The following is a 26,677-nucleotide window of genomic DNA, read 5'->3' on the forward strand; positions in this document are numbered from 1 at the left end:
GTGTAGATGAAGAGCAGGGTAGATTGCTATGTAATCTGGCCTTCTTCATCGGTTTAGGGAGAGGAAGTTGCTTAGACTGAAAGCTGGGAAGAGGACACAGGAGCCTTGATACCTAGAGCTGCTGTTGCTGCATTTGGGCAGGTGGCTCGTGTTCTCTGTGAAAATCTGTGTAATTATGCCACGTAGGTGAGAGTTACAAAGTTCAGTGTATCACTTGCCAAGAACTCCTGGGTCCTACGAGGATCATAAGTCACTGTGTGAGAGAAAAGTAATATACTCATAGAGCATGTAAAGAAAAAAGTCCTAAAAGCTGTATTGTTGTTGTTGAGGGCTGGTTGATGGGGAGAAGGAGCAGCAGCCCAGTCAATTCTGTATTCACTCACTCTTAACAGTAGCCTGATTTGTTTTCTTTCCTCTGATACTGTCACTGTTTCCTAACAAATTCTTTTGCTATGTTTTCCAAAACCAGACTGCATCTCCTCTTCCTGTTCATTCTGATGTGCAAACTGCCTGGCCCTGTTGCAAAGTCACTGAGAGGACAGAGAACTTGATTCAGCTGCCTTGGAGATACATCCCCCACCCCTCCGCTTTGACCTGCTGTCTGAAAGCTTGTCAGTTCGGGATTAATTGTAAGCATGACTTGGTTTTATGTTGGAAATTAACCTTGAGTTACTAATTGGTCTCCATTTCAAACAACTCCTTTAATTTGGAATGAATCTACCAATGTGTGCTGTGATCCCATCAGGTGACAGTTAAAAAGGAGCAGAGGCTCCTCTTAAAAACTGTAGGATTGACCTGATAAGAGAGCTCCCCCTCAAGCTCTCTAACTGTCCAGAAAAGGGTTAATGGGGGATTTAATTACTTCCCCAGCTATGACCAAAGAGACAATTAGAATCAGCTGCTGCCACTAACAGCTACTGGGGCAGAACAGAGCAGCAGGTGGAAATGTAAGAGTCTGTTCTGGCAGTTTTTCAGTGTGGGGCTTGTGAAAAATTGCTAGCTCAACATGGGGAATAGGGAGGATCAAGACAACAGTCCTTTGGCATAGGTTGGAAGTCAGAGAAGAGATCAGATCTTATTTTCTCCTACTATTTCTCCTCTTCAGGAGGGAAAGCATTAACAGCTCTGCAAAAGGGGCAAGTATTCATGAGTCAGGGAGAAGCCAAGGGCAGCACATACAGTCTGATTCATATTAATCCTAAAATGTGAGTCAATGTTGTCCTAGCCATAAGGGTTATCACTGATACTGAAAGAGCTCTTTGCTACTCCTACCTTTTGGGTACAATGTTCTAAACTCTAACTGTCTGTGGTATTTAAAGTTGTTGTTTTTTTTTTTTTTTAATGAGATTATAGAGAGGTTAGTTGAACTGGCCTGATCTAGTCCTAATTTTGTATGTGCCATCTAGCTTCTTGCTGGGATTATGTTTGCATGCAGTATTTTTGGCTTTCAATCCAGAGTAACTATGTTTTGGTTCAGAAATTGTTGCCTTCCTGGGTTGAGTCTCTGTCTGAGCTCTGATGCAGTAGTCAGGCTATGTAGAAACAGAGGAGAAGCCTCCATTTGGTTCCAATCGTGAGAGCTGGGCAGTGCTGTGAAAGCCCTTGGGGGTTCCTCTGAGTGGAGGAAGGGCCCATGAGCAAACTGCTCTGATTTGCTCTCGGAGGCTTGGGTGACAGATGTTGGCTGGGTCCCTACTCCAAGGGCTTTTTGTTGCAAATTCATGAGCTGACCTTTTTACCCACTTCCCTTGCAGGAAGGACCTATAGCTACATTTTGTTTGCAGTATTAGGAATAGAAAAGGTTGCCTACATGAATGAACATGAAGTCGGATTGAGGTTTATTATCTCAAGTTTTTCCTCTCTAAGTTTCTTCTGAAGCCCATCTGTGTTCTCTCTGTTCCATGGTGGCCCACAGCTCCCTGTTTCTCTAGCAATTGCTGTTTTCCAAGGTGGAGTTACCAGGGTATGCAGTGGGGAGAAATGACAGTCTAAATTAAGAGGCTCTCACAGACTTGGAAGATGATAATTTGTCTGTAACAAAACTCCTCATTAGAATCCTGTTAATTTCCTTTCTGTGACAATTATAGCACAGCACTAGCTCATATGTGCAATGTGCAGAGATATTTCCCTGAGAAAAAGCTTATTGCTACCACTAGTGAAAAACATTCCTTAGAGAAGAAAAATGGATGTATAATTTTGCAGCAGTTTTCCACTATGATGGAAGTTTAGTGTTAAGGTAAGATTTTTCAGGACTCTCGCTGATATTTATTGCATTCATGTTAGACTTCATGGTTATCACTTCCCTCCTGGCACCTGGAATCAGAGGTGATACTGAGCTCTTGTTGTGGCAGTCCCCAGCTGTGCGGAACCTGTTACTCCCGAAACTTGGTTTGTTCATTCTCTTGTTACTTTAAAAACTCCCCTCCCTCCTCCCTAAGTACATCTTTAAATAATTGCTGGGTTTTTTTTTTCCTCTTGGCATAGCATATTTTTGCTTATCCATCTGTTTTGAAGTTTTGATGAGGTTTGGGTTTTTAATCAAAAAGAGATTGTTTTTATAATAGCTGTTTAGGGCCTGGAATACTTTTGCAGGGGTGGTGGTATATGAGTAAAGTGAGCTCATGCTTCTCAAAAATGCTGGACTGGCAGCCTGTCGTAATGGTTTGGGAGAGCAGGCTGGACAGGCTCTGGAGAAGTGAGAGAGAGATGCTGTGCTGAAACGATCACCTTGAAACCTGAAGAAGGTCTGCTGTGTTTAAGTGACAAGGGCAGTTTGGGTAATTAAGGGGAGAGCAGCCCTCTCATTAATCAGTTCTGTTGAAGACCTCTGAAGAGCTTCTAATTTGTTGTCATTTTCCTATCTGAATCCAGAGGTGGAAAAGTTCTGCTGTTCAAGTCCAAAGATCATGGATTTATTTGTGCTTTCTTTAAATGTTTAGCTAAAATCTTCAAAGTATTGGAAGAGACATTTCTTTAAAAAAAGACATCTTTTTGCTGAGATTGGGATGAACTGGAGGAGGTTTTTTACCTCAGCACTCCTTGAAAGTAATTGTTTTCTAATGTTTGTTCAGGATGGGGCAGCTGGACAGTACTTGGTTAGTACTAGCATGATCAGATCGTCCTCTGAAGTCTTTCATTTGTTCCCAAACTGTGGAGCAATGGCAGGACTGATTTCTCCTGCCACTTTTGTCAAGGGATCAGATCAGGTGGTAGAGATTGTTCTCTGTTCTTCTGACCCCATCAGCTGCATGGGATGATATTTTAGCCCTTGGCCCTGACTTTAAATTAGTGACAGTGTGCCAGATGTTGAGATGTGGATACCTGCCCGTAGGCAGGTGTAGCTGATACAGGCATACGCAAAGAAGTTGGCACTGCTCCCCTTCTTCTGTAGAAAAGTCTTTCAGTATCTAAGAAGCCCAGGGGCAGCAGCCAGCCTGTCTGGGTCTTTATCTTGGATGATGCTGCATTCTTCACCGCTGCAGCTCTCTAGAGGCTGTGGCTCATAGCTGAGAGCGCGGGCCAGTGTGGCTTCCCATCACGGCAGGGCAAATCCGATCCGGATCGAAGGTGATACGCAATGTGGAGTTCCTGACAGCTGTGGATAGGAGAGAAGATCTCTTCTGCCATATGCTTTTCTGCTGCTGGATGTAGGATCCTATCCTGTCCCAGAAGTGTTCTGTCCTTTTTTTTTTTTTTTTTTTTTTTTTTTCAAATAAATTTGTAAGGAGCAGTGGGAATTTATTCTAGCTCAGTTCTGTCCTTGCGGCTGAGATGTTTCTGGTCTGGGATTAGAGCGCGTGTATCATGGTATCTCTGCTGGAGGTGCTGAACCCTCTCTGATCTGACTCCGGGCTCTTGTTTAGCTTTGGCTGTCAGCGAGGCGGAAAGCGGAGGCATTGGCACCGTGCGGCTGAGGCTGGCTCTGCTCGCCCTTCCCCGCTGCCAAATTGCTATTTCCGTGCTTGATTGGAAGAAGCTAAAACTGCTGGATTTTGCCTTTCAGTCCGGGCATTCCTCAAGTTCCTAATCGGGCCTCCAGGTGGTTAAGAGACCCATCTTGGTATATAGGAACAAATAAGTATGGTAAAGGATTAAAAAAAAAAAAAAGCATTTAAAAAAAACCCTAAAGAGCCCCGAACTGTGCAACTCTCCACGATGGAGAAGTTGGGTTTCCAAAAAGCCCGGCGCATCGCGGCACCTGTCTGCACTCGCTCAGCGAGACCGGAGCTAGGGACCGAGCGTCGGGCAGAGAAAAAAGGGGCCGAGAGCTGCGCTGCCGGGGCGGGGGCGGCCCGCGGGCAGGGCAGGGCAGGGCAGGGCCGGGCAGCGCTGCGGCGGGGGGGAGGCGATGCCCGCCCGGGGCGAGCGGGGCTCCCCCGCCCCCGCATCCCCGGACGTGCCGCTCCTCCGTCTGCAGTGCTGGGCTCTGCCTCTGAAAGCCGCCGCGGACGCGCAGCTCCCCCGCAGCCCGTCCCCGTGCCCCCCCGCCGCCGCCGCCGCGGCCCGGCATGGCTCGGGGGAGGCGCCGGCCGCCGCCGCGCCGGGACCCGGCCGGGGGGCTCGGGGCACCGCGCGGCGGCTCGGCCTGAGCCCGGCGGCGGGAGGGTCCCCTGCCCCGCGCCGCGCCGGCCCGGAGCGCTGCCGCCGCTAATTGGATGTGCCTGGATGGAGGATTTCCCCGCGGCTGCGGGAGCCCTGCAGGCAGGCAGGCTCGGCGGCGCTTGAAAGTTTGCCAAGCAGCAGCTCCGTTTAATTTCTGTAAGGATCTGGGGAGAGGGGGGGGCGGGCGCTGGGGGGACGTTTCCAAGCATGGGAGACAGGCTGCCGGAGCCTCATGCCAGCTCTTCCCCTGCTGTGGCTGCCAGCGCAGAGGCGGAAGAAATCGAGGTGCTGGACTCCGAGGATGTCCTACCTATGGCCGCAGAGGATGTAAGTTTCCTTTGCTCCGTGTCTTCCCTGCTTTCCCCCGAGCCGCCTTAATCGGCTCAAGCTATTTACAAGTAAAGTCCAGGTTGGGGGGGAGGAACAGGAGCGGTGACCCTCCGGGGCGAGGGAAAGGCACCAGCTCCGTCCCCGTCGCCCTCCCGCCGCTCCCCGCCCTGCGCTCCCGCCGCCGCCGGGCGTGTGCCGGCTCCGGGAGCCGCCGCCGGGCCGGTTGCAGCCCCAGCCGCGGCCCCGGGGCGCAGCTCCCCTCCCGTCTCCTCCCTGCCCTGCCCGCGGTGTCCCCGGCCGGGCAGATGCTGGGTCACCGCTCGCCTGCTGCAGCGAGCCGCCGCCGGCCGGGCTGCGGGCAGGGGGAGCCGGGCTGCGCGCAGAGGCATCTCTAGAGGCAGGAGAGGGGCTGGTGGCTCGTCTTGAGGTGCTTCGTGGGGGCAGAGGGCTTTTCCCGAGTCCCAACCGCTAGGAGAGTGACAGGTCTGGAAATCTCCCGTCCTCGGGAGCCTGTTCCCTCCTCCAGCCCCTAAGCGACAAACAGCCGAGGAAGTTCTTTTTTCCCAGGCTCGGCAAGGCTGATAGCCTCTCTCCACCCTCCGAGCTCTGATCGCACCTGAGGATGGGATAACTTAGCACTGGGTCTCTGCCTCTGCTCATCCAGCCGAGGAGGACACCAAGTGGTCCTGCGTGCCCTGAATCTGCTGCTGCCGGGCTGAGCAGCAAAGCCTGCAGGGCTGAGCTGGTTCTGCATCTCCTGATCCCAGCGCCGGGAGCTCTGGAGCTCTCTGTGCATCTGTGCGTGAGGCAGCGAACACGATCCTGCGTTCCTTGCGTGTCCTAGGGCTGCTTGCTCGTCTCCTGCCCAGCGAGCTCTGCTGGGATGAGGACTGTGCAAGGTGCCCATCCAGTCTGCAGAGGTGCGCGCAGGGTTTTTTCCTGCCTATGGAAGGGTGAACTGGCTTGTACAGAGGTAGTGACATTAAACGTCTTTCAGAAGTGGGGTCTGTCAGGGGTCTTGGGCCAGCATGAAAGGAACACTTCTAAACTGAACCTCCAGCGTGGCTCGTCCCCTTGCCGTCTGCTTTTGTGACGATACTAGGGGAGCTCTGCTGGGGCTGCTTAGGGGCAGTGCCCACTCCTGCTCCCCCAGCCCCTCCTTCTGAATAACCTAGAATTTGGTTTGTGTTGGATTTTCCTCCCAGAGGAGAGCAGAGGAAGTGCAGCTACTTGGTAGAACTGCATTGCCAGACTTATTCCTGAGGACTGTAAATCCCAGAGGGAATATGTGATGCAGTTTGACCTCTGCTGTAACGCTGCTGGACAGTCCTTACTGGAGCATGCCTGACCAGGAGTTTGTGTAGCCTTCAGTGGGAAAGAACGGCTTTCCAGTACCTTTCACAGTCCAGGTTCCCGAATCCCAGTCCTTTCTTACCTAAGATTGTGATCTTTTCTTCCCTGACAAATATTGTGCTTGTCTGGATGGTCTACAAGAGAGATTTCCTGTTGTGATGCACGTGGGCCGCTTGGAGTTACTCCAGCCTCCGTAAGAACGCAGCCATTAGCAATTTGATCCTTCCGAGGGCCCGGCAGAAGCCGTAAGTGCTGAGTGCCTGGCAGGATTGGGCTGCTGAGATAGGGGAAAGAGAGGGAGCTTTCCTGGGTGAAATCTAGAGTCTCATCCTAGTTCTGCTACTGACTTGCTGCATGACCTTGAGGTAGGACAGCCCGGGTCTGATCCAGCTCTCGGTGTCATGCTATTACTTCCATTGGGATCTTGTTATTCGACTCTTGTGCCTTGTTTTCTGCAACCAACGAAATGAAGCTGGGTCTGCAGTTGCACTGGTTATGGGAAGCTGCTGGGACCTGGCAAGGGATGATGTGATAGAAGCCTGAGGTATCACAGATCATCTACAAGTCAGGAGAGCAGGAAGTGGTATAAATATCCTCCTTCTCCACAGCCACGGGTTCCTGCTGAAACAAGCAGGCTACACAGCGTCATCTCTGAACATTTAAATTGCTCTGTGCTAGGAGCATGCCCACTTGAGACCTGACTGGAGTTCTTGATTTTCGGTTATTACTATTACATTTGAAGGCTTGACGTAAGCTCTTGGGCTTGGCCAGTGACAACTGACACAAGGTCAGTTCTTTATACGTTGTTAACTGCAAAACTATGACGTAGTGGAGGCTTGGCTGTCACAGCCTTGACAGCACATTACAGCTCTGCTGCAATGTCATTACAGCTCTCAGAGCAGCATTCGACAAAGCCAGGATTCAGGCAGTCCCAAAATGTTCTGTTTAAAGTGCTGGGCAAATTTATTATGATAAATGGGAGTTTATAAATGAATGGGAGAACGGGGAGTAGGGCCAACAACTTAACTGATTAAATAAAATTCAGTGGCCTTGTATGTAAACCACTGTCTCTCCAGTCAATTCTGTTTTAGATCTGCCCACCATGTGTAATGAAATATTCTTCGAGGACTAGATAAGACTCTCACCATAGTGCTGCTTTGCATGTAGCACAGTGAGGGGATTTGCTTGCATGAGTCTGATGTTTGCTATTTTTCTCACTTGCTTTTCTGGAAAGACGAATGAGACAGAAGCTAAGTGTTGTGCTGAGCAGCACTTCAGACAGGAGAAGCTCCCCAGGCTTTGTCTGGGGACCCCAAGCTAATGGCTACCCCACCGTTGTCCCATGCAAGTTACTCTCCCCTCAGGTGACCCCAGATCCATGCAAGAGGAGAGAGAGGCTTAAGCGCTTCGGTTAGGAGTCTCCTCTGTTTGGTGGTGGGAAGGGTGAGCCAGCAGGCATGGGGCAGGAGGTGGCTTGGCGTTGAACTTTGTACAAAGCGTGAATGGAAGCCCATCGTCAGCTTGTTTTTCTGTTCCCAAGTGACAAGGACTTGTGGAGTGTTCATGTGATTATCTGTGTTTAGGTGGAGCTACTTGGGTAGTTCCTATACATAGCTTTTAAGGCAGATCTGCTGGAACAGAAGTTGTGGGGTAAACCCATGTAATGGGCTCTCTGCAGCCTCCCCCTCCTCCACCTTGTGCTAGAGGAATTATCCTCATTTTTCAGGTGTGGATACAAGAAGCTTAGAAAGCTGGTAGGTTATCAAAAGCCTTGCAGCAAGTCCCTGCCAGAGCCGGGAGCAGGCAGCGGACAAGGCTTCGATCAGTCCCACTTCTTAACTTGTAGTCTGTGGGTCAGTATTGGGCCACAGGACCTCAGAAAGTGATCTGAAAAAACATTGCCAGCTCCTCCCTCCCCTCAGTATAGACCAAGCTTTCTTGATCCCCGTGGATGAAAAAGCCTTTTATTCCTTGCTTGCCCGCAAGCAGACAAAGCGGGAGAAAACAGAATTAACACATGAATGTTCTGAGTTCATCCTAATTTGGATTTGTAAATTAAAACTATCCTCCCTGTGGTTGGTAGATTCCCCCTGCCTCCTCCCCCGGAAGGGTAGGTGATTCTGGGATGAAGAAGGATGTTGGAAATGGCACTAAATCATTTGGTTATTTCTCTGTTAGCATATACTTCTACCGTTTAATGCATGTTAATGTCGTTGCTCTTATACTTTCTTTTTCTTCTTTTTCCTCCCTTATGCATTGCCTCTCAGCACTGGAAAGCTCTATTTGATCAGGTATGTGAACAACTGATGTATTGTCTCTGTCTTATGAGCAAAGATCTAACTTCCTTCCTCTATATTAGATTTTCTCTGCTTTTAACTTACAGCTTAAGAGTTATGTGCTCCGTGTTCCCGGTTCCCAGGATGCTGGTGTACAAGTCATAATTGTCATTACTGCTTTGGTCCCTTCTCTCATTTTTTGGTCAGAGCAGCCAGGGTCAGAAGTGGGCCCAGCCTGACCACCCTCCTGGCACAGGGTCTGAGCCGAGGCCAGTTGCACTTCTGTTGCTTGGTGGATTAAAGCATCTTCTACTCTTTGAGGCAGGCAAACTAGGACCTGTGAATCCAGCACTGCATTTTCTTATAAATGGCTCCCCAGCTGGTAAACTGACTTCTGCAGGATTGCATCAATTTGTTCTAGGAGAGGACCTGCTACTTTTAACTTCCACAGAACTCATGAAGTATCTACTTCTGTACCAAAGACTATGGTTGTATCAGGTCAATGCTTTGGGTCAGATCTGTACTTGAATGAAATCGGCACAGTTCTGTTGAGCTCTGAGTTATATGAGCTGAGAATTTGGGTTGTGGATTCTAGTTTGTAAATTATGCTCTTTGCTGCTTCAGCTGGCGTGCTTGCTTTGTCGTGCTCCTTCCATCTGCCAGGTTGAAATGTGAAGCAGCTATAAACTGAAGGATTTTTCCAGGGTTCACTTGCTTCTAAACTGCACCGCTCTCTTGATGTCATAAACTTTTGTGCTGTTGTGTGTGCGTGTAAATGTCACCTTCTGTAAGTGAGCTCTTACTCTGATGCTGGTGTCGTTCTGGCAATACTAAAGTTCTGATGGGATTTTGTCCCCGCTTTATGAGGCGATAATCTTGCTTCTGCATGTGGCCGAACTGCAAAACCAAATGCTGTGGTGCAGTCTCCAGGGAAGGATGTCCTCTGTACCCTGGGGGGTGGTCTTGTCACTCAGTTAATAACCGGACTGCCTACTATGATGTGTGCTCCCATGGTTAGCCATGACCAGCTGTTAATCCACATCTGGATTGCAGTAGCTTTTTTTGTTGTGCAGTCAAGCAAACTGGCAGTTGGGAACTAGATTACTGTGATGGTTGATCACACTGAAATTGCACAGTGTATTTGAATTTGCTGGGACTTGTAACAAATGCTGCCACTCAAAGGCTGGATGCAAGAGAAATTGCTTGTAATCTGGGCTGAGTGTTTGTTTCAGCCAGTGTGAATTCTCCCCCGTCTCAAAAGTTGGCCTTAATTTGAAGTCTGATCCTACAAGCATCCTTTGAAGTCATTGAGTCCTTGTGAGATGAGGCTCTTGGCTGGTAGCTACCTCAGGCTCAAAGAGAGGAATGGGTAATTTCCCACTGGACTTGCCTGAATAGTAGAAATGTCGTTTTTTTTCTTTTTTTCTTTCTTTTTTAAGGGGAAGGGGGGAGTTTGACTGTTGGATTTACAGAACATTACCCCAGAGACAAGGGAATGGACTGTAAAGCCAGACCTCCAATAATTAGCCACGTTTCAATTAGGCCACAGCTGAAATTTAAGCCATGTCTATGAGGCTTTATTATCAAAGAGAATGCAACCTGTGAAAACCAGTCACAAGTCCTGAATAAATCAATAAAGCCCTTGTTGCCTGTGGGCAAAGCCAAAGAGCTGACGTCTTCCTTCAGCGTTATATCAGCAATGCAATGCAATTAGCCCTGCGATGAATTGCAAGATGTTGTTTGTCATGGAACAAGGTTGCTACTCCCAGCAACTCTGTGCTGGTAGGAGAGGGGGACGTTTTGTTAAGCTCTGATTGGCATCCATGTGAAACATGAGGACAGTCTAAATGGCTACGGAAAGTATGTGTGTTGAAACTCAGAGCAGTTGCAGCGCTCTCCTTGTGAGATATGACTGGCGTTATGTCCGCTTAGCGTGGATTTGGGTGGCCAAAGATCCACATGCGTTGTGCTTTTGTGACTGAGGGACTGGGACTGCAGCTGTCCATCAACCCGAGGGGAGTGGAGAGCAGAAGGCCCTAGAGAATGTGTTAGAGCGGTTGGGAAATCGCAGGCCGGGGGTCTATGAGTCTCTCGCTGCTGGGGTGATTGAGTATGACAGCAGACACAGCGAGGGAGCAGTCAGCACCCTCTCCCATCCTTGCCTATAAAAAAAAATTAGGATGAAATTATAATTAATGTGTTTTTCTGGAGGGAGAGAATTTTGAAAAATTCCCAGGTTTACTGACACAAAAACCAGGTTTCTGTTTAGACATACCAGCCTTAAGGGTTTCTTTTTTTTTTTTTTTAGCTTTTTTTTTTTTTGGATGAACCCCCCAACATCTTAAATTAAAAATTCAGAACTCTTCCATGAAAATTGCCGTTCAACCACAAAAAATGCTTTTTACTTTTGTTTTTTTGGGGGAGAGGGAGGAGGAGGAGGAGGAATGACTGATCCTTTCTGGAAGAATTTTTCTATTTGTTTTGATCCAGCTCTAATCTGTTGTGCTGGGAACCATCAATGACTCAAGCCAATATCTCTAGCCACTGGGACTGGGACATTGCTGCTTTTAACAAGTCAAAGAAAATTTGGCAAAAAGGCAGATCCAGAACTGCTTCCTGGGTTGTGAGGTTCAAAGAAACCCCTCACAGGGTGAAATCTTGGCTACGCTGAAGCGAGTGGCAAAACTCCTGAATTTAGCGGGTCAGGACTTCACTCAAGACTTTCGGGGCAGGCAGACAGGCGTCTTTTCAGTGCGGTAGCCAGGAAGTTACAGTACAGCTGCTGCTTCATACCATGCTTACAAATGTGTATTTTATTACAGGGCCATGGCCCTCGGGCAGCTCTAACTCACTTTTATATGAGAACTTTTATAGGGATTCATACATTTATTTATTGTGCTCATAAACACCCTCCACCCACACACCCATTAGCTCTGCATCTGCTGCCTTCTGTGGAGCCGGCACTGTTGCTGAGTGCTCCCCGTTGTCTCCGTGTGCAATCCAGGCTCTGAGACGAGTGAGGCAATGCCCCTCTCCATCTCTCCTCAATCACTTGGTTTTTCTTCATTTGCTCTTCACAGGCCGAATAACTTTTGTTGTTGTTAATCTTTGGATAGACTTACAAGTGGGGCAGTCCCAGGAACAGGTCCTGGCGGTGTTTCACGCTATTGTGCTAAAAATATCCTGTGCTAATTCCCTTGCATGCAGGCAGGAGAGCGTCCCACTGCCCAGGCTGAAGCCGAGTTGTCTGGTGGTTAGACGCCCGAGGGGCTGTCCCTGCTTTGCTGTGTCCTTTCTGAGGCCTTGGGGGCCCTTCTTTGCCTCCATGTCCCCAGTGTCCCTGCTGTAGAGAGACTGCAGCTTGTCATTATTGTCGAGCCCTCGGCAGTGCAGGGTGAAAGGGGCTATCTAGGAGGACGATGTTTGTTAGTAGGTGGCACTGAGCCTTGTTAGCTGGCAAGAGCTTCTATCATGTTCTCCATTTGCCCCATCCCTGTGGCTGCTGAGCTTTCAAGCGCGAATTAACATTATCAGCCCTCGTCTCTGAGTTCTCACTTCTTCTCACCCATACCCTGGTTTGTAGCCATGACAACAAACTTGTTTTAAATAGACACACACAGAGCTCACCCAAAAGACCCTCCTCGCTGGCTCAGCACCTTGGTTCCACTGCCCGTCAGTCTAGGCTGCGTTTTTACTGCAGCTGCTTCAGGAGTCCTGGATTTCTTCCTGAGCCTTGTACGTGGGTGTGATGGCAACAGATGAACAGAGTTTATGGGGAATGCAGAAAGATGCCAAGTTCCCCTGGCTGTGTAGGCGGATAATGGAAGACTGGAGCTCGGAAACAAGGCTGTAGAGGTGTCCTGGACCAGGGGCACACTTGCCAGGAAGAGTTCGGTTGCTGATGGTACCAGCAGTGGGTGCAGCTAAACCCACTTTGCCTTGGTCTTGTAAAGCATTGAAATATGCTTGAAGGGAGACCTTGCAGGCTTCTTAAATCCAGGGCTGGTTCTTGCATGACTGAAATTGCAAAGCACTCCATAAAATCAGGCCAGCTATGATCGTAGTTGGTGGTAACTGGGAAAGGGAATCATTTTGAATTCAATAATCTTTTATGTTAATCATGTCCTTCTTTCTCTGGATAGCCTTTAACACGGGCAGGACCAGCTATTTCCCCGCTATAAAAGAAATTCCGGTTTGTTTACTGGGACACTGTTGAGCTAAACATCACACTTCAGTTTGAAAAGTTTCCCTGACTATTGCTGCTGGATAACCCCTGCTGGCTGTGGCTGGGAGACCTCACCAGGCAGGTCTTGCTGCGCTCCAGACAGTGGTTTGTGCCTAGAGATTTTACTGCTTTCCCTGACAAATTCCTTGTCTTTCCCTGCTGGTTTGCGTGGCTGCCTGGGGGAGGAAAAGGAGAAACTGCAAGGTGAAGAGTGGGAAATTATGGCTGTGAGACTAGCAGCATGGGAAGGGGATTTGAGCATGGGTTCATATGCTATCTCCAAGTCTTTGCCTGGGTTTTGGGCTGTTGCTGTCCTTTTAGATTAGTGCTCACTAGGACATATGCCTGTGCTGCAAAGAGAAGGCTGTGGGGAGTGGAACTAGGAATAATCATTGGTTTGTTAACTTTATCTCCTGATGTGGCCTGGAGGATTCAGAGGTGCTGGTGGAAGACTGTCCACGGTGATAACAGATCAGCATCCAGGCCCTAAAACTGGGATCTGCCTTGCCTGCTTTATTAGACACTTCTGTGAGCGAGATAAGAAACTTGTCCCCTTTTTCCCCCTCCACCAAGCTGTGCGTTGTAAAGGGGAAAGATGCTTTAAAAGCTACAAGTGTCCCTTGGCAATGCACGGAGGGGGTTCTGCGTCTGCACCATGCCCTGAAGTCTAATCTCATTTACAGTTGTCAGCGTGGGCTGCTGGAAGAGCTGAAAGGCAGAAGAGAGGGAGGGAGAATAGATTAGTCTCGAGCAGAGGGCGCGGGGAGTGCACCTGCCTCGGCCCCGCTACCTTGAGGAGGGAGCAGCAATGGCAGCTGGGCATGTGTCATCTGCTGCTCTTTGAGGCGCCCAGCCATGGAGCACACGATTAATGACTCGAGGGGCCGGGCTTTTGTGAGCAATAAAGCCCTGGGATTTAGGCAGGGCTCTCGGGCTTTTTCTTCCAAGCAACGCCATCACTTTACATTTCTCAAGTGGCGTTTGGGGCGCATGGAGCTGCTGTCTGTGACCACAATGCTTCCCTTTCTCTTCCCTCCCCAATCTGCGCTGACCTTTGTCATGCAGCATTAACCCTTTGACTCCTCCACTTTGGGTTGTGGGGTTGAGGGGGGGGAAGATTCCCTTCAAATTCATTGCCCTGTGGATGGACTTGAAGGGAAGAATGGGCTGGTAGGAGAGGAGCAGTTTTTACGGAAGGAGATTGGTTTGCTGATGTTGCCTGGATTATCAACCCTTTGCTGCAATCTGCCAGAAGCTCTTTGTGAATAAAGCAGTCCCCAGGAAAGGGAGGAGGAAAATTTATCATTCCTTTTGTCAAGGAGGGAAACTGAGGCAGTGAGCAGTGAATAGATGTCCCAGAGACCATTCCCTGCACAGGGTAGTGCCTGGTCTTTTACCGCAGGTCAGCCTTTGTCTATCCCCTGTGTTTTTACAGTGGAGAAACACAGTGGTTTTTCAGTGGGTAGTATGGGAATGGATGGTGATCTCCCAGCACTCCAAGCCTTATGCCACAGATTTGACTTTCAGCCAGGACACCCTGGAGTGTTGGCTCAGCAAGAAAAATCTACCTGGAGGTCATTAATGATAGTCATGCTTCCTGCAGGATGAACAGTAGAAATTCCCCAAGTATAAAAAAAAGTTCCTTAGTCCACCAGCACCTCTGCACGCTGAACGCCAGCCAGCCCCTAAGCTGGATCTGCGTCCCTGGGGTTGTGCCTGTGTTTACAGCTTCCCTGCAGCATGGATGGTTTGTGATCAGCCACGCAGTCTCCCCTTTCTCTGGCCATTACAATATTCTTCTCTCTGTTCCCAACAGCGTGGACCTGGGCTGTTGGCTTGGCTTGATAGCCACGAGTGTAAAGCTGGGAGTAAGAGCCATCATTATGAACCAGACATCAGCAGTGTAGCAAACACAGCTTTAGCTGGTAGAGGTGGGCACATCCTCAAATGTTTTAAGGAGTCATAACAAACACACTGAAAAGCACATGGAGGGTGAGTCAGTCTTACGCAGCTCGTGAGTTACTGGCAGCTTGATGTCTCTAGATTTGTAAGAGCCTCAGGAGGCTTCCTACTCTTTACACATTTGTGTACCCTCCACGTCTGAACTGCCTGGGAACCTGCACATTACAGTGTGCAGCCTCCGAGAGGGAAGGAAGGCTGCATTCAGACCATTGCATCTCTCTGCTGCCTCCTGATCACAGCTGCAGTGAGGGGCTTTGGTAGCAAGTGCTCTGCCATTTCAGCTGAATGTGCTGGGTGTTTTTTTGGGTGCACAGATCCTTGCTAATGCATTGTTCTCAAATCCTATCTTACACATAGAAAATCACTGAAGCAATAAAAACATTTAAGCCTGCATGTTTAAAAAGAAGGGGGGGAGCCATAAACACAGTCTGGATTGATGCTGTTCTGCAAATCAGCTGGTGCATTGTGCTGTATAGCTCTGTGCTCAGTTAGGATGGCAGGGAGAGAGAGGGGGAGAGATCATCCTGTCCCCAGAGGGACAAGCCCAGCTGCTGGATGAGTTGAACAGTTTAGAGGTGCTTTTCCTTCATCACTTACGCTTGTAACATTTACAGGGCTTCTAAAGTTACTCTCGCTGAGACCTGGAAAGCAAGCCTTTCTCCTCTCTGGTAGGAGGTATTATGTTCCCATTGCTTTCCTGTATTTGCAGTCAGTGCAAATGTACCGGGCACGTTTGCAAATTAAATGCAGCAGTGGGCGTGTTTGAGTTCGATAGCAGCCAAGGAAACTGTGATCTCTCTCCGCCTCCTCACTAGGTATCATACAATGTGTTGGTCTGAAATAAGCTTGATGCCAACATGCCATGAGACAAAGCTGAGGGGGTGCAGATGAGGGGCTGTTTTCCTGCACCACTGTATGTACAGAATGCTGAGGGAAGCTGAGCTCTGAACGCTCTGGACTTCTGTGTGATGCGAACCTTGCTGGTTTTGCCTGTGCAATCCCTACCGCTTGGGACAGTCGCTACCATCCTCCTCCTCCCCTGATTTCCTGGGTAGCTGCACCCCCCCCAACTCAGCTGCTCCAGGTGACATTAGGGATATTCTATCACCAGAGATGATGTGTCAAGCTGAAAGGTGAAGCCAGAGTCCTGAATGTTTGTGATCACTCCCAGTCTGATACTTTTTTGTGAGACTAGTCACAAACCTCTCTGCCCTGGCCAGGTTCCAGCTGTGTAATTTACTTCTCTGACAGTGTTGTGATTTCAGCTGGAGAAGTTGGCTTTATGTTCTCTCTTGTATGATAGGAAATTCCTCCAAAGGACTCTGTGGGATCTGAGCATCCAACTCCTCAAAGCTCCTTTGAGCAGCTTGGCCTCTGACACTAACTCAGTGCGCCTTCCCTGTCCTACCCTTCCAGCAGCTGCCTGGTCACTGCCGGTCTGTGAAGTGCTTCTCTTGGACGCTGCGCTGGCGTAGAGGAGCCCGAAGCCCACCTTCTACCTTGGGCTGGCTCTGGGTTGTGTCAGAGGGCTTCGGCATGGGTTGTGCGGGGGGAGCTCTCTTGCGGTTTGTGCGAGAGTTGCTGTTGCTCTCTAATCAGCTGCTCTGGGCCCAACCCTGAACTTCCCAACAGGAACTTCTCTACCTTTAAAAAACATAAACCCGTGAAGAATTGCAGATTCTTTGTAACAGACCTTAATCAGTAGTGACAAATGATCAGTGCCTGTAATGTGGGATTGTTCTCTGCGTCAGGGAATCATGGGAAAAAATGTACCAAAGTCTCACTTAGACTTTTAATTCCTTCGATTCTAAAACTAAACCCCCTCAGCCCTAGCAAGCTATGGAGTATGTATATATTCTTAGTATATGTTCCTGTTGCTTAGGAACAGCTGTCTGCAGTGACCCTGTGCTGCTGGCGAGAAGAGTAATGATGGATGAAACTGATGTTAAACAAGCAAGATCAATCTTCCCCCTAGGAACTGTTCTTCATGCTGTTTGATACTGGATGTACTCTTGTATGTAGCGTATACTCTGGAGTTTTCTGAGCAAGGCAAGTGCATGGGAAAAATAAGCAAGACTGCTGGAGGCAAAGCTGTTTGTGACTATCATCAAGCCCCTGCTCTCCTGCACTTCTTCAGGGCACTGTTCCCTGAGGAAGCGTCTCTGCCCCTGTGATCTTTCACAGTTAGACACCAGTGCTGCTGGGAACCATAGTTTGTATAGCAAACTTGGTTGTGATCTCTAACTAGTGTAATTGCTTGTTACCTATGGCCTACAGGTAGCAAGAGATCCTTGCTCACCTCTCAGGCAGAGAAGGAATCAATATTATGTAAAGTAGAAAACAAAGTTTCACAAAGACTACTGCAGGACTCTGTCCTGAAGGTCCTCTGTGCTCTGAGCTGGTCCAGCAGAGCACTTGAGCCAGGGTGACGTGGTCATTATGTGACAATGGCAGAGCATCTACCTGTCGGGCCTGCTAGGAAACAGCTTTTGTGGTGGGGACAGCAGCAGTATGGCTTCACGGTTATACCTAACTGGCTGGGGTGTAAACGCTGGATAGCCCCCCTCCACAAGTCAGGTACACAGGGCACCTTCTCCCAGGGTAGCAGCGGTAAAAATGTCTCCCAAGGAGTTGCTGTGTGTGGTGTGTCTGAAACAGCCTCCTCTATCCTTATTCCCTCAGTGGCCCCTAAACTGAGAGCTGCCATTGCAGTGTTGATTTATGGGGTCATTTAAGGATTGCTGCTGGTGACCAAGAAGAGCTAGAGCAGAAAATCATTTGCTGGTTGCTGATTTATGGCCATAGAAAACAGTCCTGAAAAGCATAGTGAGAATTTTCTGGACCTTATGAGGTTCCAGCTGACTGGCAACTCCAGGCTGTTATTTGACCATGTGGAGTAATAAAACTGGGAAAACTAATTAACTTTTGGGCCTACTGCGAAACAAACTAGTTCATGCAAAAAATTACTTTGCACTTGCAAGCAACAGCGACTTTATGGACTTATAAGCCTGTATTTAATGACCAAGCATGTAGTATGGCACGCGAAGTATGTTCCTTTTGCTGACTTCTAAGGCCAAAATAGCATTTGTCAAGCTCTACCAATCACTGAAGATCTGAGCACTAGCTCGGGATAATGTTCTCTTTCGTCTTTATTAATTATGTAGCTGCTGGGTGGCTGGAGGTTTGACACAAAGCTGCGTTGGATGGTTTCTTGTAGTCTAAAACAGCCTGAATTATGCAAAACCAACCTGAGCCCAAGCAGTTCATTCAAGGAAGGGTGCTCTCCACAGTTGGAGTGCTAGAGGCTTTCTGAGGTCGCTTTGTGCTCACAGCCTCTTTCCCTGTAAAGTGTAGCTGAATGAGCTCTTTCCCGGTGGAAACACTAGGTGTTTTTCTGATGTTAGCAGGGAAACAGAGAGTCAGCCCTGCTCAGGACCCTCCTTCTCTGATAGGGATGCTCTGTCTATTTGTGCCAGTTGTGATGGTTGCATCAGAGAAGGGATGTTTTGGAGTGCCCCAGTATTGTGTTCCTTGCCAATGGTGGATGGCTGAGATGTTTAGCAATATTGTATAGATGATCCAGCCTCTGTCATCCTGCACCAGTTTGGAAGGAGGGAGGGAGGGAATGGCTGTAATCTGAGTAAGCAGGAAGAAGGGCCAAAGGTAACCCTCCTTGAGTCCCATTGCCCCTGCGTTGCTCCATAGCCCTTGTGACAGGAATGTTTAACTGCCTGCTTTCCTGCCCTTGATTTGGTTTCTCTTTCAGATCCCAAATATCTGCTCTGCTATCAGCAAACATGAGAGAAGTACCTTACTGAGATACAAGAAAGAGATGCTATTACTTTTCTTTAGTATTATTAAGATAGTGTTGCTAAGCCCTAGCAGGAAAACTGCCATTTATTTATTTATTTATTAGCTTTTCCACTCTCTTTCTGTGATGGATGTGCTTGAGTTGTTGCGGTACCCAGTACATGGAACTATACCAAGCTTTGTTCTTTTTCCTCCGAGCTAAGTAAAGTATTATTGCAGAGCTATTATTTGACCTAAAATAAGTATGTGTGCATACTCGCTGCTATAGAATTCTGCTTTTTCACACATCAAATCAAGTCCCTGTGGATTTTCACCTCCCTCCCAGATCTGGCAGACAGTGTAAAAGGGAGCTATTTTTAATCTGAAGTGTTCTAATGTTTCAATTCCGGAGTATAAGATGTAGTTTTCTCCTGACAAGCTTTGTGGCTCATTGCTATAAAACTTTTGTTTTGAAAGGAAGGGTAAAACTTCATACAGGAAGGACAAAAGTTCTGATTTGGGGGCTATGGATCTTTGTTACTTTGGGGAACTAAAAAACAGTGGAAATGGCTGTCGTTGGGTTGAAAAATTTAAGAACAAAGAGGAAGAATTTAACAGAGGAGCCTAGTCAGCACTGAGCCCTGCTGTGTCTGTCCCTCCAGCCCTGCAGAAGCTGCTTCAGCACGAACCCTAGCCCAGCTCTCTTCTGCTCCTGGTGCCAAAGGGCCATTCATGACAGTCCAGGAGGTCTCTGGGCTGGTGTCCCCTCAGCTGGGACATGAGTCCCAGCTAATGAAACACAGAGTAAGGGGAGCTCCCTGCAGTCTTAGGGACACAATTCTTCCTTGCTGAGCAAATTTTCATCCTGGTCAGCAAACTGACAGCACCCTGCAGGCACAGCCTCGGTCTTCGTTGCAAGTGTTGTCTAACGTGGCTCACTGATAGCAGCATCCTGGCATCTGATGAGGCTTAATGGGGCAGGCCAGCCCTGAGCCCAGGAGACAGCCTGTGGTTCTGCCCTGCAGCATGCTCTCTCTTTTCTGCAGCAGGAGAACAGTGCTCGCCTCCTGGGACTAGCTAGATCGGGTTGGTGGTCTGCCTGGCCACCGTCTCAGTGGTGTTGCTCACCAGATATGTCACTAGGTAAGCAGCAGCAGAGGGAGATCCGTGGCTCAGATCTGATTAACCTCTGTGACTTTATCCTGTGCCTTAGTTGGATTAGCTGCAGGTTTTTTGCTGCTGTTGCTGTTTTTCTTTTTTTCTTTAAACAGGTCCTTATCTCTGTGACATCTGATGCAGGCAACTGGTTAGAGAAGCAAGGTCTGTGAACCATGAGTGGTATTTTCCCCTTTGCCACTGCCCAACTAACAACTCCTGCCCTTCTTTCTTGCTAAATTACTGTAGCTGATGCCTGTCAGATGAGCCTGAGTAAGAAGCCCTGCAGACAGATCTCCTGGATGGTATGGGTCTCACCTAATAGCCTGGATGCCAGGGCAAGAGCCCCTGATCGCTACTTGCAGTTTGGTCACGGTTAGAGAGGATTAATGATAAACTTAGTACAGATTCAAAGCAGCATTAACATTTGAGGTTCAGTTTACTTCACCTCTTCTCTGAGCTTTTTAGTTTTCTTCAGGGCCTGATTCTTCTGCACCTTAGTTTTTTGCTTATATCATAGCAGCAGCCATGGGCTGTGAGGATTTGTTCTAATTCAGCACTGCAATAGCCCTTCTCCTTCAAGGATTTCAAAGCTTATTCTTCAGTATCCATTCATTTAGTTTCACAGGTAGGCACATGGAATAAGGAGATCAGTGGCCATATCCCGTTACCATGGGGGAGAGGGTGCTACAGACCTAAAAAGGGAATGGAGACCCTTTGCTCTTGGGATTGCCCCTCGTTCTCCGAACAGCAGCCTGTCTGCATGATGCCCAATTGAGCAAAGAGAGAACCAGCTTACGGGAGATCCCCCCACCCAGGTCTGTCCTGTGGGCAACATCCAGTTGCCTCTTCAGCAGGCTTAAAATGGAAGCCTTTCTCCTTGCCATAGCTGTAACTGTCCTTGGGTTGGGCACTGGAGAAGGTCATTCACCTCTGCTGGGTGATAAAAGCTGGAGAGGCTGCTGAGAAGGTCTCTCTTGCATCTGTGTCTGGATAGCTGCACACAAAAAAGAGTGAATTGTAGGTTTGATATCAGAGCACGGCTCTGTTCCAGGAGGAATAAAAGATGTACCAGCACCACTGTAGGCCTTACAAGATCAGAAAAGCTTTTACATTAAGACTGATAATACTGCCTGGATCGGCAACCGGGCTGAGAATTTGTTCTAGGATTTTAATGTATGTTCAAGTAAACCCTCTTCCCTAGTGATGATGAGGCCTAGAGTTTAGTCCATGTGCAATAACATGAGTTTTAGTGAGTTGGTGAAAATGAAACTTGGAGGTTTCCTCCTTGCACAGAGTTCGAATGTGACTCAGTTGTGAACACTGCATGTCACAGTCTTTAACTACAGGGTTTGATGTCTCTTTTCATCTGGGCTGCCTTTACAGGGTGTATCTGTTTGTTAGACAGGGGCTCTGTGCTGCCACTTCTTGTAAAGAAAATGTGATCATTAGGTTGAATTATGATGGACATTAGTTTCCTTTTTCAGATTTAATGTATTCATGTAGTTCATGTCCACTGGCCCCTCAGCAGCTTGCAGGCTGGATATGTAAATCGGTAGCTGCAGAGGATGACTGATCCATTAATGGGTGGAATTTGATGCTCATAAAAATGAATGCATTTAATGTTGCATGGCAATGGTTTGCTTGAATTTTTTAGTTGCCTGAGGATATCTGACTTGGAATTCAGTGGTTCAGGCTATATTTGTTACAAAAACAATACAAGTCGAGAGGCCCTGTGGTTTCAGAAGGGTGGCTATTCTTTTGTGTGTGAGTATCACTTACACTTTTTCTGTATCAAAGTTATTCCAAAGAAGCGGTAAAAATTTGAAGCACAATGATACTTTAAAACAAAACATTTCAGTCCAAATGCTCTGGGTCCACAGAAATATCTGTCTTCAGAGATCTCTTCAAATACTTCAGGAAAAGCCAAGTTCTAGCAGATAGATTTTCATTATCAGGCTTCCATAGAGGGGTGTAGGGGACTAAACGGATCCAGTAGGCCATTAAAATAAGTACAGATCTGCCACTGTGGGGTTTTAAACACAAGATGAACTCTGGACCCCGCTGAAGGGGCCCCACTTGCTTCCTTTGGGCCCCGTGCTAATTTCATGACTGATTTCAGAAGGGGAAGGACTTTCCCTGATTTTAATTTTACAGTGTTTCTTTAAGCATGCAGACATGGAAATATTTGATTTCTTTTGCTAAGGATTTTATTAAAGGAAACCCACACAGCATGCATCCCTTCCTGGGAGAGCATTTATGTAGTGAATTTCATTTTTCAGGCACACGAAGCTGTTACCATCCCTCAGATGTTGAGAGGCTGTGTTCTGAAATCATTGTCGCGTCTCACTTTTCCTTTAGCACTCTAAGATGAATCGCTTACTGCAAACCTGAAGGAAAGTGCACCAGGGCTGAAGGGGCAGTAGCAAATATGCAAAGGGAGTATCGTAATTTGGACCATAAAGTTGTGTCAAGAAGAAAGGAATATCTAGGCTTGAATGATCCTTTTCCCCAACTCTTCTGTGACTTATTTTAACTTTTTTCTAAGGTGAAATGCTGGCTCCAAGCCTTGCTAACAGCCAGTGTCTTTCCTGCATGAAAAAATATGTGGCTAACGAGCGGCTGTGGCCAAGGAACACACTATAAATGCTGGTGATCATGATCCAGCAGAGCTTGGTTGTGGAAAGTCCATTGTTATCGTCATGACATACAACTGTGTACTGCAGCCATCTCACCGACAAGGGAATATCCCAGGGTTGGACTGAACAATGTCTCCGTTTGGCAGCCTGAAGAAGTGACCGTGGTTTGGTCCATTTCTGGGAAGGCGACTGAAGGGACCACACTTGCCGGGGGGCAGCAGGGACAGAACCACAGCAAAGTGCCAGTGCTGAGTGGCTGAGGGTGCAGGTGACATCTTCACAGTGCTTCTTCCCCATGCCACAGTGTTTGAGAAGCCTGAGAGGCAAACAGGGATGTTTGGGTATCATGTCTTGCCTCTGAAGTCAGCCAGCCGAGACTGCAGGGATTTGCAGTCTGCTGTGTACTCTTGCTGTAAGCCGCTCTTTTAATTTGTAAAAGCTGCTGTGTGTGTTTGAAGGGGCAACAGGCAAGAACGCAGGCAAAACCCAGCTGCTTTTCTTGCGGAGGCTTGGTCTCAAACAGGCACTGCGCAGGGTCCCTGGGAGCCTTATCTCAGGTCAGTGAATTCAGTGGCAGCTGGAAGTATTTGGCACCTCTGGATATTGGTGAGCAATTGCCCTGTGAAAGGGCTCAGCAAACAGCCAGAGACTGCGGAGGAGAGCCCTGATTCCCCTTGAGAGCTGGAAGCCAGGAAGAGCTGCCGCTTCCTTTGCTCTTGCCCTCCCAGTTGCCACTAGAACAGTCCCCAGTTCTGCAGCGCGTCCTGTGCTGGGACGCGCTCCTGTATGTGCTAGGCTGGTGGTGATGTGGCTCTCGGCACAGCTCTGCTCGTTGCTTCCTCCGGCTGCGGCTCCTCTCCCATACACCAGCAGCTCGGCAGGCAGCAGCTGGAGCACAGCCAGGCTTGGGTGCTCTGCAGCCAGCTCGCACGGCGCAGGGGAGAGGAATGGTAGGATGTGCAGGGCCGTAAGAGCCCCCGAGATGTCCCCCATCAGCCGCCACCACTGATCAAGCGTATCTAGACTGTCCTGTTGGTGCAGGAGGGATTCTTCCTTCAGCTTGTCCGAGCCCAGTGCCTGCAGGCCTGGGAAGAGAAGCGTGAATGGAGAAACTGTTCACCAGCCCTTGCTTCTTCTGATAGCCCCAGCTGGCATTTCCTGAAATCGTTTTTAGTTTAGCTGCCTCCAAACTCTGCCGGTAGAGGTGAGAGCTGGAGCAAGCAGTGCTTGTCCATTAAAATGGCCATATAATCTTCATTGCCACAATAAAGACTAATATAAAGTAAAATTAATTCTTTTATACAATCGGACAGGAGTGAATCTCACCGAAGCAGCCCGGTCTGTTGTACTTGCCTGGCTTGCTACAACGAGTAGTTACATATGCAGTGAGATTTCCTAGAGTAGGAGTGTCAAAGGAAGAGTGTGCTCTGTGTTCAAGATGAGCCTGGGCCATGGGGTTGGAGCTGTTTGCTTTTCAGCTGCATTCCCTCCCTTGGTTGGTAGGTGAAAAAGCTGACTGCCAGCTACCACCTAACAGATATTTTGCTGGCATGCATGGTAACTGTTTTTGCTGCAAATCCCGCTATTGCCTGAGTAATCTCATTTCTGAAGATGGTTTCTGCTGAAATCTTTGTCTGTGGAATGAACTGAAAACTCTAGATTCCCCTCAGTGCTGGAGATACACCCAGACTCAGGGTGCAAATGCTTAAACCAGTGGCAGGTTCATGCCTATCCTACATGAGATAGAAATACTGCAGATCCCAAAGCAGCTTCAGAGCTGGGCCACTGCTACTTCTTTTTTAGTGAGAACGAGCAGGGAGGCTGACTCTGTCCTTGGCTTACATCTTTCTCTGTAGGTACCCTGGATTTACTGTCTCTTGCCTGCTTAAGTGTAATAATTCCTGCAGGGCTGAGCGAGGCTAAAAATCTTGCCTATATGTCTCCTGTCCAGCTCCTCCGAGTAGCTCAGTGCGATGAGCAGAGCATGGTTATATCTGTTCTCCATCTGTCCCTTTCCCTCTCGTCTTTGCTGTCATTAATTGTTAGCGTCTGGCTTGAGAGATTGCCTCTTAGCATAGTGCTGATGGGATCTTTCCGCAGAGGATTAAGGCTGGAGTGGATTGACAGGAGACGGGGATCCTTGCCAGTTGTGTGTGGGCTCAGTGCTGCTGCTCCTCCAGTTGCTCCAGTTCATGTCAGGACATCGGCAAGAGTCGGTCGCAGCTCTGCTCCCCGCTCGCCGGGGCCAGCTGGCCAGTCGCGGCCTGGTGCGTTGCGTACTCGGTTTGGGACAGGCCTCCTCCGCACCCAGCCACCACATGTGGCCTTTGTCGAGATGTTTAGTCTCTCTGCATCAGCTGCATCACCCCATGGCAGGGTGATTGCGTACCTGGCTCGTGGGGTGGTTTCCGCTGTGCAGACGCAGCACTTTAATCAAGGATGTGGGCAGCGATGACAGCGTTGCAGGATGCACTGGCAGTAGGAGTTGAGAAGTCATTTCTTAACTTACTGTAACATGCTCCCTAGGTGACTAATGTGTCCGTAAATCAAACAAGTGCTTCCCTGTAGCTTACCACCTCGGCTGCCAGGATTTCCTGGGACACAGATCTTAGCTGTTGGCAAAAGCAAAGCCTCCTTCACTTGTAACGGTACTTAGTCTGTGTTTCAATGTCCTGGAGTGTGGCCAAGGGCCACACCATGCTCACTGAATCCAGGGCCTGAGATATGATATTTCTTTTCACTTGTTTTATCTCCTGTGGAGCCTGTGTTTTCTTCTGTATGCATGCAGAGAACGTGGGGGAATCCCTTTGCATTTAGGAAGGCAGGAGTTTTCCCTTACCTTGCTGATCCTCTGCTCACCTGCTCCCTAATCAGGTCCTAACAAGTCCCAGGAGACCTTTGTTACTGTTCGCAAGGGTGATATGTGTCCCGCAGTAACCAAAGGGTATCCTTCACCTTGCAAGGACAGTCCAGGGCCTGGAGGCACAGTTACTCCTTGCTGCCAGTAGCACGTCCGATGGCTCTTCATGGATAGGACAGACTGGTGGAAACTTTCTGTGCTTTGAGGCTATCACACCGGGGAGGATTTCCATGTGTGTTGGTGCTAGTTAGAGCTGTTGCAAAAATGTCTTATCCCTTCTCTCAGTCTAAAGGAAAGCCTTGAATCTAATCTGTCTCAATCTTTAAGTCTCAAAGATAGCCAAGTCCAGATGGAGCAAATCCAGTAGTTTACACCAAAGGGCTTAGTTTTGTGGGATTCTTGGAGGGAATGTTAAAAGACGATCACAAAGTTTAGAAGCATTGATGGATTCTTTTTATTTTTTTAGTGAAAATTCCACTGGCTGGTATTCCCCTGTCACTTTAAGCCATTTGAGATAACATTTCTTTTCTTTCTTTCATTAAAACTATTTTTATCCTGGCTCGTGAGACTGCACATGGAGAAATTAAAGCAGTGCTTGTTATTTCCTTGCCCATCCCATCCATTCCTCATCCCTAAATCCTTTCAGCTCTCCCTGGCTCTCCCCCCTTCCCTCCCCAGCTTGCCTTGAAGGGCTGGGAAAGCCGGTGCTGGCGCATTATGTTGCCTGTCTGATTGTTGTGGGGTTGTGTTTGTGCGGGGAAGGTCACGAGACAAAAAGACCACCAGGCAGCAATGGGCGGGGGGCGTTCAGTCCCCTTCCATTCAGCCCTTGTGGCAGTGGGTGGGAAGGGTCTTGTTTGCATGACAGGATTTAAGGGGGCGATTGCTTTTTGTTTAGGTTTATTCCATGGCTGCTGCATGGGCCCTGGAGGGCTACAACAAAAGTAGAGCATATATATGAGATTCATGGGGCTGAAGCACGCTGAGATAACCAAGAGACGGCGCGATCGGGGCTGGAGTGACTGAGCCAGAGCCAGCCACTGCGCTTGCAGCCTGGAGACTGCCTGCGGTTGCTCTGGACGGGGTGTTTGTGCTCCGTCCAGACTCGGCTCTTGTAGGAGCTCTGCTTGGGTGTCTGAATCCTGTGGACTGAGATCCTTAGCTGGATGAATGCTACAGACGTTTTTTCTGTCAATGGGATGAAGGCTGTAATGCAGGGGACAGCTCTGTGGATCTGCCACAGTGGCCACACTTCCCTGAATATTTTTGAGGCTTCCAGCAAGCGACTTTTATATGCAGCGTCTCTCACCTTTCTTGCCATTAGCTCTACACTTCTCCTTCCAAGAGCATCCTTAGGCTTAAACAGGACTCCCTTCCTGATCATCCCTCTGAGACGCTGAGCTGCTGCCCCTCAGCACAGCCTTCCCGTCACCCCCCATCCTTAGAAAGCAGCTCAGCTGATGTTTGCTGCTGGTGCGTACAGAGC

The 26,677-nt window shown here is 48.6% G+C and overlaps 1 protein-coding gene across 1 annotated transcript in view; it reads left to right on the forward strand.

Moving 5' to 3' along the window:
- Nucleotides 1-4,770: 4,770 nt before the first annotated feature.
- RHBDL3 (rhomboid like 3) overlaps nucleotides 4,771-26,677 on the forward strand; it is a 71,911-nt gene continuing 50,004 nt past the window's right edge. Inside the window, exon 1 of the mRNA XM_064522704.1 lies at nucleotides 4,771-4,929. Within this exon, the coding sequence (XP_064378774.1) occupies nucleotides 4,810-4,929 (120 nt within the window). The 5' untranslated portion in view covers nucleotides 4,771-4,809. The remainder of the gene's footprint in view (nucleotides 4,930-26,677) is intronic.

The sequence above is a fragment of the Dromaius novaehollandiae genome, chromosome 18 (assembly GCF_036370855.1).
Source record: "Dromaius novaehollandiae isolate bDroNov1 chromosome 18, bDroNov1.hap1, whole genome shotgun sequence".
NCBI classification, from domain to species: domain Eukaryota; kingdom Metazoa; phylum Chordata; class Aves; order Casuariiformes; family Dromaiidae; genus Dromaius; species Dromaius novaehollandiae.